Raw genomic sequence first — 13910 nt, 5'->3', positions numbered from 1 at the left:
CCCCATATAAACCGATCACCAGATTTGACCTCCGGAGCCTCTTGGAAGACCAAAATTCATCTGATTCAGTTGAAATTTGGCACGTGATGTTGTTTTATGGCCTCAAACACCCATGCAAAAATTGGTCGAAACCGGTCAATAATTATATATAGCCCCCATATAAACCGATCCCCCGATTTGGCTTGCGAAGCCTCTAAGAGAAGCAAATTTCATCCGATCCGGCTGAAATTTGGTACATGGTGTTAGTATATGGTCTCTAATGACCATGCAAAAATGGTCCACATCGGTCCATAATTATATATAGCCCCCATATAAGCCGATCCCCAGATTTGACCTCCGGAGCCTCTTGGAAGACCAAAATTCATCTGATTCAGTTGAAATTTGGCACGTGATGTTAATATATGGCCTCAAACACCCATGCAAAAATTGGTCGAAATCGGTCAATAATTATACATAGGCCCCATATATAGACCGATCCCCAGGTTTGACCTCCGGAGCCCCTTGGAAAAGCAAAATCCATCTGATTCGCTTGAACTTTGGTTCGTGATGTTAGTATATGGTATCCACCAACCATGCAGGAATTGGTTCATATCAGTCCATAATTATATATAGTCCCCATATAAACCGATCCCCAGATTTGACCTCCGGTGCCTTTTGGAGAAGCAAAATTCATCCGATCTGGTTGAAATTTGGTACGTGGTGGTAGTATATGATATTTAACAACCATGCCAAAAGTGGTCCATATCAGTCCATAATCATATATAGCCCCCATATAAACCGATCCCGAGATTTGGTTTTGGAGGAGCAAATTTCATCCGAGTCAGTTGAAATTTGGTACATTGTGCTAGCATATGGCCGTTAACAACCATTCCTAACTAGGGCCATGTGCTAGCATATGGCCCTCAGATAAATCCCCAATCACACAAAAATTGGTCCATATCAAGTTCATAATTCTATATAGCCCCCATATAAGCGACCCCCATATTTCAATTCTGGCTCTCTACGTACCGTGCAAAAGTCCACGTATGGACTAACTCACAATTTAGAAAACTATGTTAAGAAGTTTTAAGATACCACAACCCAAGTAATTTGATTGTGGATGACAGTCTTTCGTAGAAGTTTCTACGCAATCCATGGTGGAGGGTACATAAGATTCGGCTTGGCCGAACTTACGGCCGTATATACTTGTTTTTTTTCTAATAAAGGGTGATTCTTTTGAGGTTAGGATTTTCATGCATTAGTATTTGACAGATCACGTGGGATTTCAGACATGGTGTCAAAGAGAAAGATGCTCAGTATGCTTTGACATTTCATCATGAATAGACTTACTAACGAGCAACGCTTGCAAATCATTGAATTTTATTACCAAAATCAGTGTTCGGTTCGAAATGTGTTTCGCGCTTTACGTCCGATTTATGGTCTACATAATCGACTAAGTGAGCAAACAATTAATGCGATTGTGACCAAGTTTCGCACTCAGTTTACTTTATTGGACATTAAACCAACCACACGAATGCGTACAGTGCGTACAGAAGAGAATATTGCGTCTGTTTCTGAGTGTTGCTGAAGACCGTGAAATGTCGATGAATGAAATGTCGCAGCAATTGGGTTTGTGTTATTCGACCACATGGAAGATTTTACGCAAAGATCTTGGTGTAAAACCGTATAAAATACAGCTCGTGCAAGAACTGAAGCCGAACGATCTGCCACAACGTCGAATTTTCAGTGAATGGGCCCTAGAAAAGTTGGCAGAAAATCCGCTTTTTTATCGACAAATTTTGTTCAGCGATGAGGCTCATTTCTGGTTGAATGGCTACGTAAATAAGCAAAATTGCCGCATTTGGAGTGAAGAGCAACCAGAAGCCGTTCAAGAACTGCCCATGCATCCCGAAAAATGCACTGTTTGGTGTGGTTTGTACGCTGGTGGAATCATTGGACCGTATTTTTTCAAAGATGCTGTTGGACGCAACGTTACGGTGAATGGCGATCGCTATCGTTCGATGCTAACAATCTTTTTGTTGCCAAAAATGGAAGAACTGAACTTGGTTGACATGTGGTTTCAACAAGATGGCGCTACATGCCACACAGCTCGCGATTCTATGGCCATTTTGAGGGAAAACTTCGGAGAACAATTCATCTCAAGAAATGGACCGGTAAGTTGGCCACCAAGATCATGCGATTTGACGCCTTTAGACTATTTTTTGTGGGGCTACGTCAAGTCTAAAGTCTACAGAAATAAGCCAGCAACTATTACAGCTTTGGAAGACAACATTTCCGAAGAAATTCGGGCTATTCCGGCCGAAATGCTCGAAAAAGTTGCCCAAAATTGGACTTTCCGAATGGACCACCTAAGACGCAGCCGCGGTCAACATTTAAATGAAATTATCTTCAAAAAGTAAATGTCATGGACCAATCTAACGTTTCAAATAAAGAACCGATGAGATTTTGCAAATTTTAGTCGTTTTTTTTTAAAAAAAAGTTATCAAGCTCTTAACAAATCACCCTTTATTTTGCATCTGTAGGGATGTAGGGGCAGATTTTTGCAAATACAGGAATATGTAGGGACTTTTACACTCAACGCAATTTTTAATATTTTTTAATTAAGAAAAAATGCTTGTGGCAACCACATGACCTGTGGTAAATCAGAACTTCAGAAACACGGTAAATCGAAGCTTCACATAAAAACCTTTCGGCAAAAATATAAGTTATTTTGCGAAAAAAAAAAATCAACCAAATTTTGCCAAACATGAAGTACCTGCAATAATAGACCAACAATGAGAGACTACGTATCTCAAAATACTTAAGGTTGAGTTACATACCATGCTTTAATGTGTCCGTTGATTGAAGAGTTGCATTTTCTCTTTATGCCCTTTACAGATTATCAGTTATTCCGGAAGGAATGTCGGTGTTTGTAAAGAATCTTACAATGTGTCGAATCGATACGACTTGTTGGCGATGACTAAATAATCGGTAAATGTGTTATCGATCCCATAAACATGCAGCAGTATCGATTTTGCCTTCGGACTTAACTTATATACTTTAAATAAAGATTTACGGCTATTATAGAATTACATACCATGCGTATAATGCGTCCGATGATTGAAGAGTTGAAATTTCTCTTCGAAATCAGAAGCTCGAAAGTCTGCCGCAAACAGAAAAAAATCAACCCTTCCATCAACGAACGGATTGTCGCATGGTGTGTAATTCAACCTTTAACGTCTTCAGCCTGAGTACTTGTAACGTGTAATGTGTTAATTAACTTACTTAATTAACTTACTGACTTAACTTATAAGGTGCACAATATATGGGATATGTTCGACACGAGCACTGTCGTCCGGAATAACTGATAATCTGTAAAGCGCATTAGGTGAGTACTATGTTTGAGTTTTTCACCAAAACACTAAATTAAAAGTGCAAAAATATATGTGAAGACGATAACATTTTTATCAAGTCTCTTCAAATTATGGATGGAAAAGATCCAATGTTTGAAAGCAACAGCTTTGTTAAAGTGTTTCAAACTGAAAAATATCAACCCTTCCATCAACGCACTGATTAATTTTTTTGGGAATGTAGGGGAAAGTAAGAAGCTCTTTTTGGCATTGTAGGGTAAAGCGAAAAACTGACCCTGGCAACACTGGTCTAATTTATCATCCCTGTGTTGTATATTAAAAATCTGTGTGTATAATATCGCGGTTCTTTTCTTCACGGCTGCACGCTCCCTGTGTGATAATTGGCAATTTTTCTTGCAAATAATAGAATTTTGGATATAGTTGCTGACGTCCTTAAGAGATAACACAAATTTAAAAAACCTTGCCCAGTTTTGTTATAAGGTATGTATTGAAGACAAATGTTCTTTTGCTGGATAACGTGGGACGCCATTTTAATTTCGGCAAGGCGTCATAGTATAACATTTTTCATTTCTTCCATTAAAGCTCTTCAAAATTTCGGACGAAATGGAAAATAACGCTGGCTCGGAGAATCGCGAGAAGGAGCGCGATCGCCGAGGTAGAGGAGCACGAGGTTCCCGCTTTTCCGATGCAGACACATCCTCTGCTACCGGTGGCCGAGACCGCAGTCGTGAGCACCGTCGCAACTGTCGCATATATATTTCAAACATACCCTACGACTATCGCTGGCAAGATCTGAAAGATTTGTTTAGACGTGTTGTTGGATCTGTGGAGTATGTTGAGTTGTTCCACGATGAAAACGGTAAAGCTCGTGGATGTGGTATTGTGGAGTTTAAAGATCCCGATAACGTACAGAAAGCCCTGGAAAAAATGAACCGTTACGAAGTGAACGGACGAGAGTTGGTGGTGAAAGAAGACCATGGCGAACAACGTGACCAATGTGGTCGCATTATTCGTGAAGGTGGTGGAGGCGGCGGCGGCGCCGGTGGTCGGGGTAATGACGGCTATGGCGGTGGAAGACGCGATGACGATCGATCGTAAGTATAGCTCTTAAAAATATGCATTATTCCCCATTAATTTGTCGTTGCATATAATCCAACTACTTGAATGATGTGGTACAGATGATCCAGGTTACTCAAATGTGTGCGCGACATACATAATTGGACACAGCAAAATGAGTTTTAAATTCCGACAGATATTACGGTTTATTTACAATTTTACTTTTTTGTAATGAAGAAATTGTGGTAACTTTGCATCAAGGATCCAAATTTTGTCACGCTCTGATTTTACTTCTAAATCTGCAAAAAAAAAATTGTAGAAATATCAAAAGCACTCGTTCGTATACTGCTATAAAAAATTCAATTGTCGCTCTGGCATAGGTTTGATTACAAGAGTTATTTTCGGGAGTCAGTATTTAAGCTCAAAATGACTATTAGGGATGGTGGTTTTTAAAAAGCATGTATTCCATTGAAATTCGTATTCCAAATACTTTAAAAATAAAATATATAGCACCTTGCCCCTTTTAGAATATTTAAATACTGGTCGTGTTTTTTACTCGCGCTTGATTCGACTGCAAAATTTCCAATGGTGTAATAGACAAACACATCTACTAAACCTTTAGCTACCCTCGGAATATAATTTCGTGATGTGTCTACAATTAATCATGTTTCTGCAGGACTTTGATATTCTAACGCTGATTAGGATTGTTGCTTTTGATATCTAATATTCCCCACAGCATCCACTCTACAGTGGTTATGTGGCTGCCTGTTCCTATGTTGCTATACCGATCGCAATATTTCTTATTTTAAAGAATTTTTCTACACAATTCTTCGTCTGTACATGGACTAACGTTGTTGATTCGAGAAAAAATCGCACCAAATTCAGTTACAGGTCCTATACATAGATATCGAACGGTTTAACCACTTTATTAACAAATTTTGTCGAAGTTAGGAGTCAGTTATTACTAAATGTTGACATGCTACCAAATCTTGTCAAAAGTTAGTTCTCCATCATACTAACATTTTCGGAATATCAAATTTCTTTAAGGCACACTCAGCTAGCTGCTGTAGATTTAGATTCATCCATAACATGTAGGTATCGCTTGATTTTCACTACTATATCCCCGTGTTTTGGATTAAGATTTTACAAAATACAATATATCAAATTGCCAAACACCCGTGAATGTTTAATATTAAACTTTTGCGAACATGGGAAATAGTTATTTATATTGCCTTAATTTTTTATTGTATTTGCTTTGAATTTTGCACAGAGATTTCCTTCAAATGTTATAAGTAGAATTATAATTACGTATTTACGTATTCATTTTAAGCATCTTTTAATTCTCGTTAATAACTTTTAACTTAAAAGTATTGGCTATTTTCATTTAATTTTTTTTCTTCGTCTTCCATTTTATGTGGGTCAATGCAGAAGTATAAATAAATAAATAAAATAAAAAATTGTTCCATTAAGAAGTTTTGCAAAAGCTGGGATTTGTGATACCACCACGCGCATTTTTCTGTTATTGGGTCCCATAAGATTTATTTTTAGTGTCCAGTAAAATTTATACTAGATATCAAAACTTTTATAAAATGCAATGATGTAGTTTTAACAATTTGTATAACATTTTTATATTCTGTTTTTGTTATTTTTAATTTTTTATTATGTTTTTTTTTAGATTATATTGTAAATTGTATATGTATTCTTTTTTATAGAAGAACTTGAACATTCATTAAAAAATCCTTAAATATCGAAGATTTTCATCTTTTCTAACTCTCAATGAAAAACTCGATTTTGTTTTTATAGGTTAAAGATGTTATATGGTTTCCATTTTTTTTCTACAATTGGTTTAGAATCACAATATCTTCGAATATCTAATACAAAAATTGTTAAAGGAAATTCAGTAGTTAAGCAGAGAAATTAAAAAATTAATGACTAAAGGGTCTTCTTATTTTCGTAATTTTATTCAGTTGGGTAACATTACTACTACGAAAATAGGAATTGCATCTTCATGGTGACAAAATATTTACGAAGTCCTAAGGAACATTAAACAAAAAGTAGCTATTGCAAATTAAAATTTTGGGAATTAGTTTGTTTTTTAATAGTGTTTTGATAGTTTAGCTATCGCATTTGCTATCCATTTCTCGTTTTTCGTGCATTTCAAATATAACATCACTGAATATTATGTATAGTAAATGTGGGTTTGTGTGAAAAATTTTTTCTTTTACTTTCACTGCCTGAATTGATCTGATCCTCTTTCTCCTGTTCTGCTTGTTGTTTTTGTTGTAAAGTGTTCTTATTTGTGTTGTTGATATCTTCCTTTTAGATCTGGTCGTAATAATTATAACATGATGTCGAATGATTTTGTTAACCAACCAGCGAATTATAATTATTATGGGCTTTCAGCGTCGTTTTTGGAGAATCTTGGCATAACTGGACCTTTGCATAATAAAGTTTTCGTTGCTAATGTGAGTATTTTACCGAAATGATATTTAACATTTGAAAAACAAACATACAAACAAAAATTGGGAAAATGTATACGTTGGTGTTCGACTGGTTCGCCTTGTGTTTTCTGTTCTAATGTAAGAGAGAATATTGTGAGATGGGCTTTTATTATCAATTTATTTTGGAATATTGCTATTCAAAACGTTGTTTCTACCCCTCAACTGCAAAAACTTGAACGGAATTTTCATATGTGATTTCCATGAGAGCCAGTCGCAAAAAAACATTTTTATAATTCATCAATCTCAGTTATGGTCTCAACGTAACATTTGCAGTCTATGGAAGTTTCAACATGGCCGTTTTTCTATTTTAATCAAATCTATTTGGGTATGATGATGAATGTGTAGTTTGTTTTTCTTTAATTTTACCTGTGTTCCTATTTGAGTGGTATTAATGATTGATATACTCGATATATACAACATGGTCACGTTCGCCCACCCATGATCCGTCACAGTTCAATTAGCCGTCGTGGCATATTCGAGGATGCATTGTGTTTTTTTTAGTAATTATATGTATCTATGCTTTTTTTCTTCTCTCAATTTAGCTTGACTATAAAGTGGATTCTAAAAAGCTTAAACAAGTCTTTAAATTGGCTGGCAAAGTACAAAGTGTAGACTTGTCATTGGACAAAGACGGAAATAGCCGTGGTTTCGCCGTCGTCGAATATGATCATCCAGTCGAAGCTGTTCAGGCTATCTCCATGTTGGATCGTCAAATGTTGTATGATCGTCGTATGACTGTACGATTGGATCGAATTCCCGATAAAGGAGAGAGTATTAAATTGCCTGAAGGTTTAGGTGGAGTTGGTATTGGTTTGGGGCCAAATGGCGAGCCTTTGAAGGATGTTGCCCGTAATCTGCCGAATGCCAACCAGCAAAATCAGAATCAATCTCAACAAATGGGTGTCAACAATGGCAACATGGGTGTTGGTGGCGGTATGGGTGTTGGTGGTGGAATGGGTGGAAACGGAGGTATGGGAATGGGCAATGCTGGATCCAATGTTGGTGGAATGTTTGGTAACAATGGTGGAGTGCAGCAACCAGCCCCGGTAGCCCCCGTGGGACCCAATAACAAATCTCAAGGCAACTTACCGTTGGATGGCAACTCGGGACTAAACCTTGCTGCTCTCACCAATGTTGTAGGCGGTTTGGGTGCAGCTCTATCAAATCCTTTATTGACCACCTCACTCAACAATTTAGGCATAAACTTGGGCCAAGGACAAGGAGGAAGAAATGATGATTCCTTGTCATCCGGAAATGCTGCTTTGTCCAATAACTATAGTACTGGAGGAAATAATTACAGTTCTGGATTTGGTGGCTCCTCCGGTTTCAATGCACAGCCCGGAAACTCTGGAGGTGGAGGCGGCTTCAATGCATATAACAGCTCTAGTGGAGGAGGAAACACTGGCCCGACATTAGATGGAGATTATGGAGCTGGAAATGCCCTCGATATGTATGGGTCTGGTTCGGGAGGGAATTCTGGCAACAATGGAGGAGCTAATATGAGAAAATCTGATACCATTATAATTAAAAATGTAAGTCGATCACGTTCACATAAATCGGTTTGCCTAAAATCGTTAATTTTCTCCCCAGATTCCACTCAGCTGCACATGGCAAACACTTCGTGATAAATTCCGAGATGTCGGTGAGGTTAAGTTTGCTGAAATTCGAGGCAATGATTTAGGTGTAGTGCGTTTCTTCAAAGAGAGGGATGCGGAGTTGGCCATAGGTATAACATGAAAATTTATTATATTCTATTTGATATTTCAATTGTTTGCCGTTTTAGCTCTCATGGATGGTTCCCGCATGGATGGACGTACCATTAAAGTGACATATTTTTAAAATAATTTCTAAAACAAAACCCACCACCTGCTTTGGCTAAACAAATAAATGAGGTGTAGTGATAAAATCGCTTGTTTGAGCAATTTTTAACGGTTGACTTCAGTCCGTCACTTCCCTAAGTTTAATTTACTATTCTAGTACATAATCTTAAATATAATACCATATATGATTTCTAACATTTAGACCATATTTTAAGTTGAACTATTTTGTATTTTAATCCAGACATTCGTATTTTATTTCAAAGGTAAAGAAAAATTTCTATCACAAAAGTGATATAAAGTTTATCCAAAATTATGAAAATAAAATTAAATTATGAGAAATATATAACACATTGTCCCCCACAATTCGCAGCTGTAGTTGTGTCCACCTTCCCCTCATGTTTATACAATCAGATCGTCTTTGACAAGAATTATACAGTAGCGATTTAACATGCCAAACAATGTATCTCCATTCGTAATAAAATAAAGATTTTAAAATTATGAAGGCGGCCTGTGTTTTATTTATATCGTAAAAACGTATTATCATATTATGAGTGGTAAAAAGTACTATTATATTGCGATGAACACATCCGTAGCAGTTAAATTTGTTGGCAAACAACCGAACGCGTTTATATCGAATACATTCTAATTGCGCGACGAACAACCAACGCAGTCGTCCTCTTTTCAATTATAATAATAATATCTTATCTGGCATATGTATTTAATAAAAAAGAAAAATTATTTGGTTAGTCGTCAATCGACACTAGAGTGTTGCCCTGTCAAACCAATAGATGTAGAATCGTGTTTTTCTTTTACCAGGAAACGGAGGCTCTGAAGATGTACTGTGTTGACAAAATGCACACAAAGAACCTACATCTGAGCTTGTTATAAATAGTCGTGACATGTTCGGAATACTTCCATGTTGAACGGAGAGTGTCACTTTAAGATGCCAAAGAAGATAAACTCCTACTAACTGTGGACTTGCTAAACAAAGGGTCTGGTTTTAAACATTTGTTATATTTTCATCCCTCGTTCATACATGGCTGCCTGCGTATGTGCGGCATGCAACCGAGACCGATTGATATCACAACGAAATTGTCATCTTTGTTAGAAGCCTTGATGAAACCAAAGACAATAAACTCTAGGAAGATAGGAAATTGGCTACTGAGGAGATCAAACCAAACAAGTATTGACATAGCATTAAAATGCAAATAAAAATAAATTAAGTGCACGAAATAAATTTCCATAAAGGGGAAAATGTAATTTTTTTGTTGTAGCCTAAAATTTAACATTGTTTCATTAAGAGAATTAAGTTTTTCATTTAAAAAATAAAAACGAAAAATAAATAAAAAAATTACAAACATGTATGGAACTAACATGGTAAATGCAACATTTGGTATGACGCAAGCCAATTTCCTATCTTCCTCAAGTTTATTGTCTTTGGATGAAACAAGCATTGTTTTGACCATATCGAAACAAAGGGACATATAGTGGATATTCGGTTGTACATGTAGGATTCTAAAAATGCAAAACGCTATTAAACTTTGTACCTACATACCTAAAGGAACTTAACCAAAAAAAAAACTAAGTTTCGCTACATTTTATTAATATTGAATTTATCGAGGTCTTAAGAATTCCTACGAGAAACCCGACAACTTTTGGCAGAATTCGATATTTGTTTCCCAATTTTCAATTTCTCAATTTTGTTTCTCGTTAAATAACAAATACCTTTCGTTTTATACAAAAACTTACAAAAATTTGCCAAATAAAATGAATGTTATATTTCTCTGATTTAGGTTTAGTCGTTTGTTACTATATTGTAATATATAAAGTTGGATAGAATGTACTCTCAAGGTATTTTAAGAAAATGGATGAAATATGAGCGGGTTTTGTCAAATGATCAAATTCAGAATACGGCAACTATGATTAGGATATTAGCAAAAAGGATACATTTATAGATATTAATTACTAGCTGCAGCTGCAACTGATGGTGTAGCAGCTGGTTTTGCTGATGCATTTCCACCAAAACGCTCTAATCGCTTTTTAGCCTTTTCTGCCCAATCTTCCGATGACGCTGTGGGTGTTGTTGTTTCTTGTTTTTCTCCTCCAAAACGCTGCATGCGTTTAAGACGCCTTTCTTCTGCATCTAATTTTGCAAGATTTGTTGAGGTTACACAACCAAAACGTTCAGCTCTCTTTTTGAGTAATTCCACTTGTTTTTCGCTGCTCATTGCAGGTGCTTGAGATATTGATTTGTCATTGGTCGAGGTAGGAGCTGCAGTGGTTGTAGCGCTCATGCCGAACTTTTTGGCTCTCAACTCTAAACGTTCTTGCATTGTCATTTCGGAAAACTTCTTTGTAGTAGACGTTGCCGCCGCTCCTGTATCACCAACCGTGATGGGTGCCCTGTCACTTACTTTTGAGGTCTTAGGCAACGAGGGTTCCGTATTCTCTTTGGCTGTTGTATTGGCCGAATCATTCGATTGGCCGCTATTAACAGAGATTTTACGTTTCAACACTATTTTCTTAGCAGTTGATGTCGGCGACTCTAAAATCTCTTCCTCTGCTAGTGAAGCATCCCCACTTCCACCTTTTGGTAACAGGGTCGTAGGTGTAGTGGTTGGACTTTTCAACAACTCATTTTCATCAGCCCCCAGTATTTTTTCTTCGTCGGATAAAACGCCTTCATCTAAAATGTCTTCTCCAACAATTGAGGAATCCTCCAATAGTGGCTCCCCTTCCATGGCAGCTTGTAAACGATCTTGTAACTCGTTCTTATTGCCTGCGACAGATAACCCCCGCTCTTTCAGTTCACGCTTTAAATCCGCTACCTACAGAAGAATTTTGTGTTAGCTCCATTATTAATAATAAAATAGACTTACCTTCAAGCTGCTCACATCAGTAATAGGCATGGTAATAATACTATTCGCGTCGTAGTTTTATTTTAGATATATTGATATATTGTTGTATTGTACAAGAACAACAAGCTATAAATTACGGTCTGGTTTTGACATAAACATGAGCCGCCGATGTAAACGCCGTCAGCGTAGGATTTTCACGCAGTAGTGGCTTTGATTTTCTTTTGAGAGTTGCCACGAACTCTACATTTGTACACGATGCAGTATGAAGGTGGCAACGCTCATATTCATGACAACGATAGTTTTATTTTCATTTAGTAATGTACACAATAGGGCTGTTTTCTTTTTGCACTGGATACAACATTTGTATGGGCTATCCAGAACATCGTTGCACTGGTGTTCTATCCAGAACATCTCATCAGTGCATGTCGCGCCGATCTTGCCAGATTGTGTTTTGATAAAGTGACGCTTCATCGATTCACAATAGCACTTTATTGTGACTAATTTATCGAAAAACATGAAATTCAAAGTGGTATAGTGTCATAAATAATCGCAGCAGTAAATATTTATTACTAATTGGATTATTTCATACATTAAAAATGCAAGATTTCACTTCTTTTCTGTGATTGTTTTTGAACAGCTGATGACAGTGTTGCATATTTTTGAAGATGTCCTGGATAAACGAATACTCTGTTTTCTTTTAGTCCTTCACGGCTTAGGGTATCCAGTGCTAAAAGAAAATAGCCCTAATGTAACAAAAAGAGATTGAGTTTTTATCTACGAATCTTCATTTTCACCAAAAATATGTAAAACAACTAAAAATATTTATACGCCATAAAACGAAATCGCAAATTGATTTTTGGTACCATTTTATTTATTGTCTGTGATTTTATTCATTTGCGCTTTCAAATCATAGTTCCATGTAGCTTGAAAAGATCCGAATGATGCCTCCTACATTGCATTACAGTACGGACAGATATAATAGTTTCTACCTGTGTCCGAATTACTGAATTGTCCCGACAATAGTACAAATTTAAAGTAGTATGGTTGGTGGGTATGAATATCGTCTTCAAACAAATCGTGGGCATATTAATTTTCGTTACGAGGCCATCGGTAAGTAGCAGAACTGCAGTTTGAAGGAAAAGCTGTGTTTTTAAAGTTAGGGTCGGTAATGATTATCATCATGGGTGTAATCAACACTAAAGGTAAAATTACATACCATGCGTTCAATGCGTTAAATACGCCCGATGATTGAAGAGTTGAAATATCTCTTTGAAATCTAAAGCTCGAATAGTATGCCGCCAACAGAAAAAATCAACCCTGCCATCAACGCACGGATTGACGCATGGTGTGTAATTCAACCTTAACTTTTTTGACTACGCTCAAACGTTTTTCAACCAATCATTAAAAACTAATAATTACATCCAATGTTTTTGTTAGCGAACCACTTGCTTTAGAGCCTGTCATTATGTGACGTCTCTGTTGGGTGAAACCATGTTTTTGTTGGGAGCAGTGTCCAAAATAGAGCAGATTCATCTCCGTTATATATTTGATTTCCACTTTAATTTCATTTCCATGACTTGACTGTTTCCGAAAGTTTTGATAGTTGAAAGATGATATTTTTAAGCACTTTATACCGATGCAAAATTTAAAAAATTATCATGTCTCACACATATACTGCTTTATCTTTTGTTAGTTGTTTTAGTTTCTAAACAAACGATAAAATAACAATTGTGCAAGACAAACAAATATTACTGTTCGGAAAACAGAGCAAATATTGTAAGTGTCCGAAAAATTGAGCAGTACTGACTACTGGATAATCCGGAATAGCGAGTAAGTAATGCCCAAAAAACTACTCCTTATCAAAACACGTGGTGGTACGTGTACACCATCCGCTGCTACTATTCGGAATCGATGTAACCTGAACTCTTTGAGCCTTGTTATGGTGTCAGACTCACCTGACTATAATCATACCCATAGTCTTTTGACCGTTATACTCTGCCACATTGATTTATATACCTCCCCTGACCATATCCGATGCAATTTGCTTCTCCTGGAGTCTCAATAAGTAAACTCTTGGGATGAGTTTATATGGGGGTTATATATAATTATGGACCGATATGGTCTAATTTTTCATGGTGGTTAGAGGCCATAGATTGAAATCACGTATGAAATTCCAACGTGGTCGGATGAAATTTGCACCTGCAGAAAGCTTCAGAAATCAAATCTAATTATAGGCCGATATGGACCGATTTTTGCATGCTTGTTAGAGCCCATAAACTAAAACCACGTACTAAATTTCAACCGGACCGGATAACATTTTCTCTT

The 13910-nt window shown here is 36.7% G+C and overlaps 3 protein-coding genes across 3 annotated transcripts in view; 1 reads left to right on the top strand and 2 right to left on the bottom strand.

Moving 5' to 3' along the window:
* The window catches only part of LOC142223452 (uncharacterized), a 51270-nt gene that overhangs the window by 8551 nt on the left and 28809 nt on the right, over positions 1-13910 (bottom strand). The window contains exons 11-21 of the mRNA XM_075293339.1: positions 13005-13166; positions 12590-12727; positions 9510-9721; positions 8206-8308; positions 7997-8111; positions 7816-7894; positions 7649-7761; positions 6916-6980; positions 6780-6866; positions 6632-6722; positions 4120-4456 (exon numbers count right to left, since the gene is read on the bottom strand). Of these exons, the coding sequence (XP_075149454.1) occupies positions 4120-4456; positions 6632-6722; positions 6780-6866; positions 6916-6980; positions 7649-7761; positions 7816-7894; positions 7997-8111; positions 8206-8308; positions 9510-9721; positions 12590-12727; positions 13005-13166 (1502 nt within the window). The remainder of the gene's footprint in view (positions 1-4119; positions 4457-6631; positions 6723-6779; positions 6867-6915; positions 6981-7648; positions 7762-7815; positions 7895-7996; positions 8112-8205; positions 8309-9509; positions 9722-12589; positions 12728-13004; positions 13167-13910) is intronic.
* Positions 3644-9229, top strand: rump (heterogeneous nuclear ribonucleoprotein rumpelstiltskin). Its single transcript, XM_075289786.1, has 6 exons — positions 3644-3830; positions 3933-4444; positions 6730-6871; positions 7450-8439; positions 8498-8633; positions 8691-9229. Exons 2-6 carry the CDS (start codon positions 3954-3956, stop codon positions 8744-8746), a joined length of 1815 nt encoding a protein of 604 aa, XP_075145901.1. The 5' UTR covers positions 3644-3830; positions 3933-3953; the 3' UTR covers positions 8747-9229.
* LOC142220590 (uncharacterized) lies at positions 10482-11764 on the bottom strand. Its single transcript, XM_075289789.1, has 2 exons — positions 11607-11764; positions 10482-11555 (listed from the first exon to the last, which is right to left on the bottom strand). Exons 1-2 carry the CDS (start codon positions 11634-11636, stop codon positions 10686-10688), a joined length of 900 nt encoding a protein of 299 aa, XP_075145904.1. The 5' UTR covers positions 11637-11764; the 3' UTR covers positions 10482-10685.

Source organism: Haematobia irritans, chromosome 1 (genome assembly GCF_050003625.1).
Source record: "Haematobia irritans isolate KBUSLIRL chromosome 1, ASM5000362v1, whole genome shotgun sequence".
Classification (NCBI taxonomy): domain Eukaryota; kingdom Metazoa; phylum Arthropoda; class Insecta; order Diptera; family Muscidae; genus Haematobia; species Haematobia irritans.
This window is presented reverse-complemented; position numbering and strand designations above follow the sequence as displayed.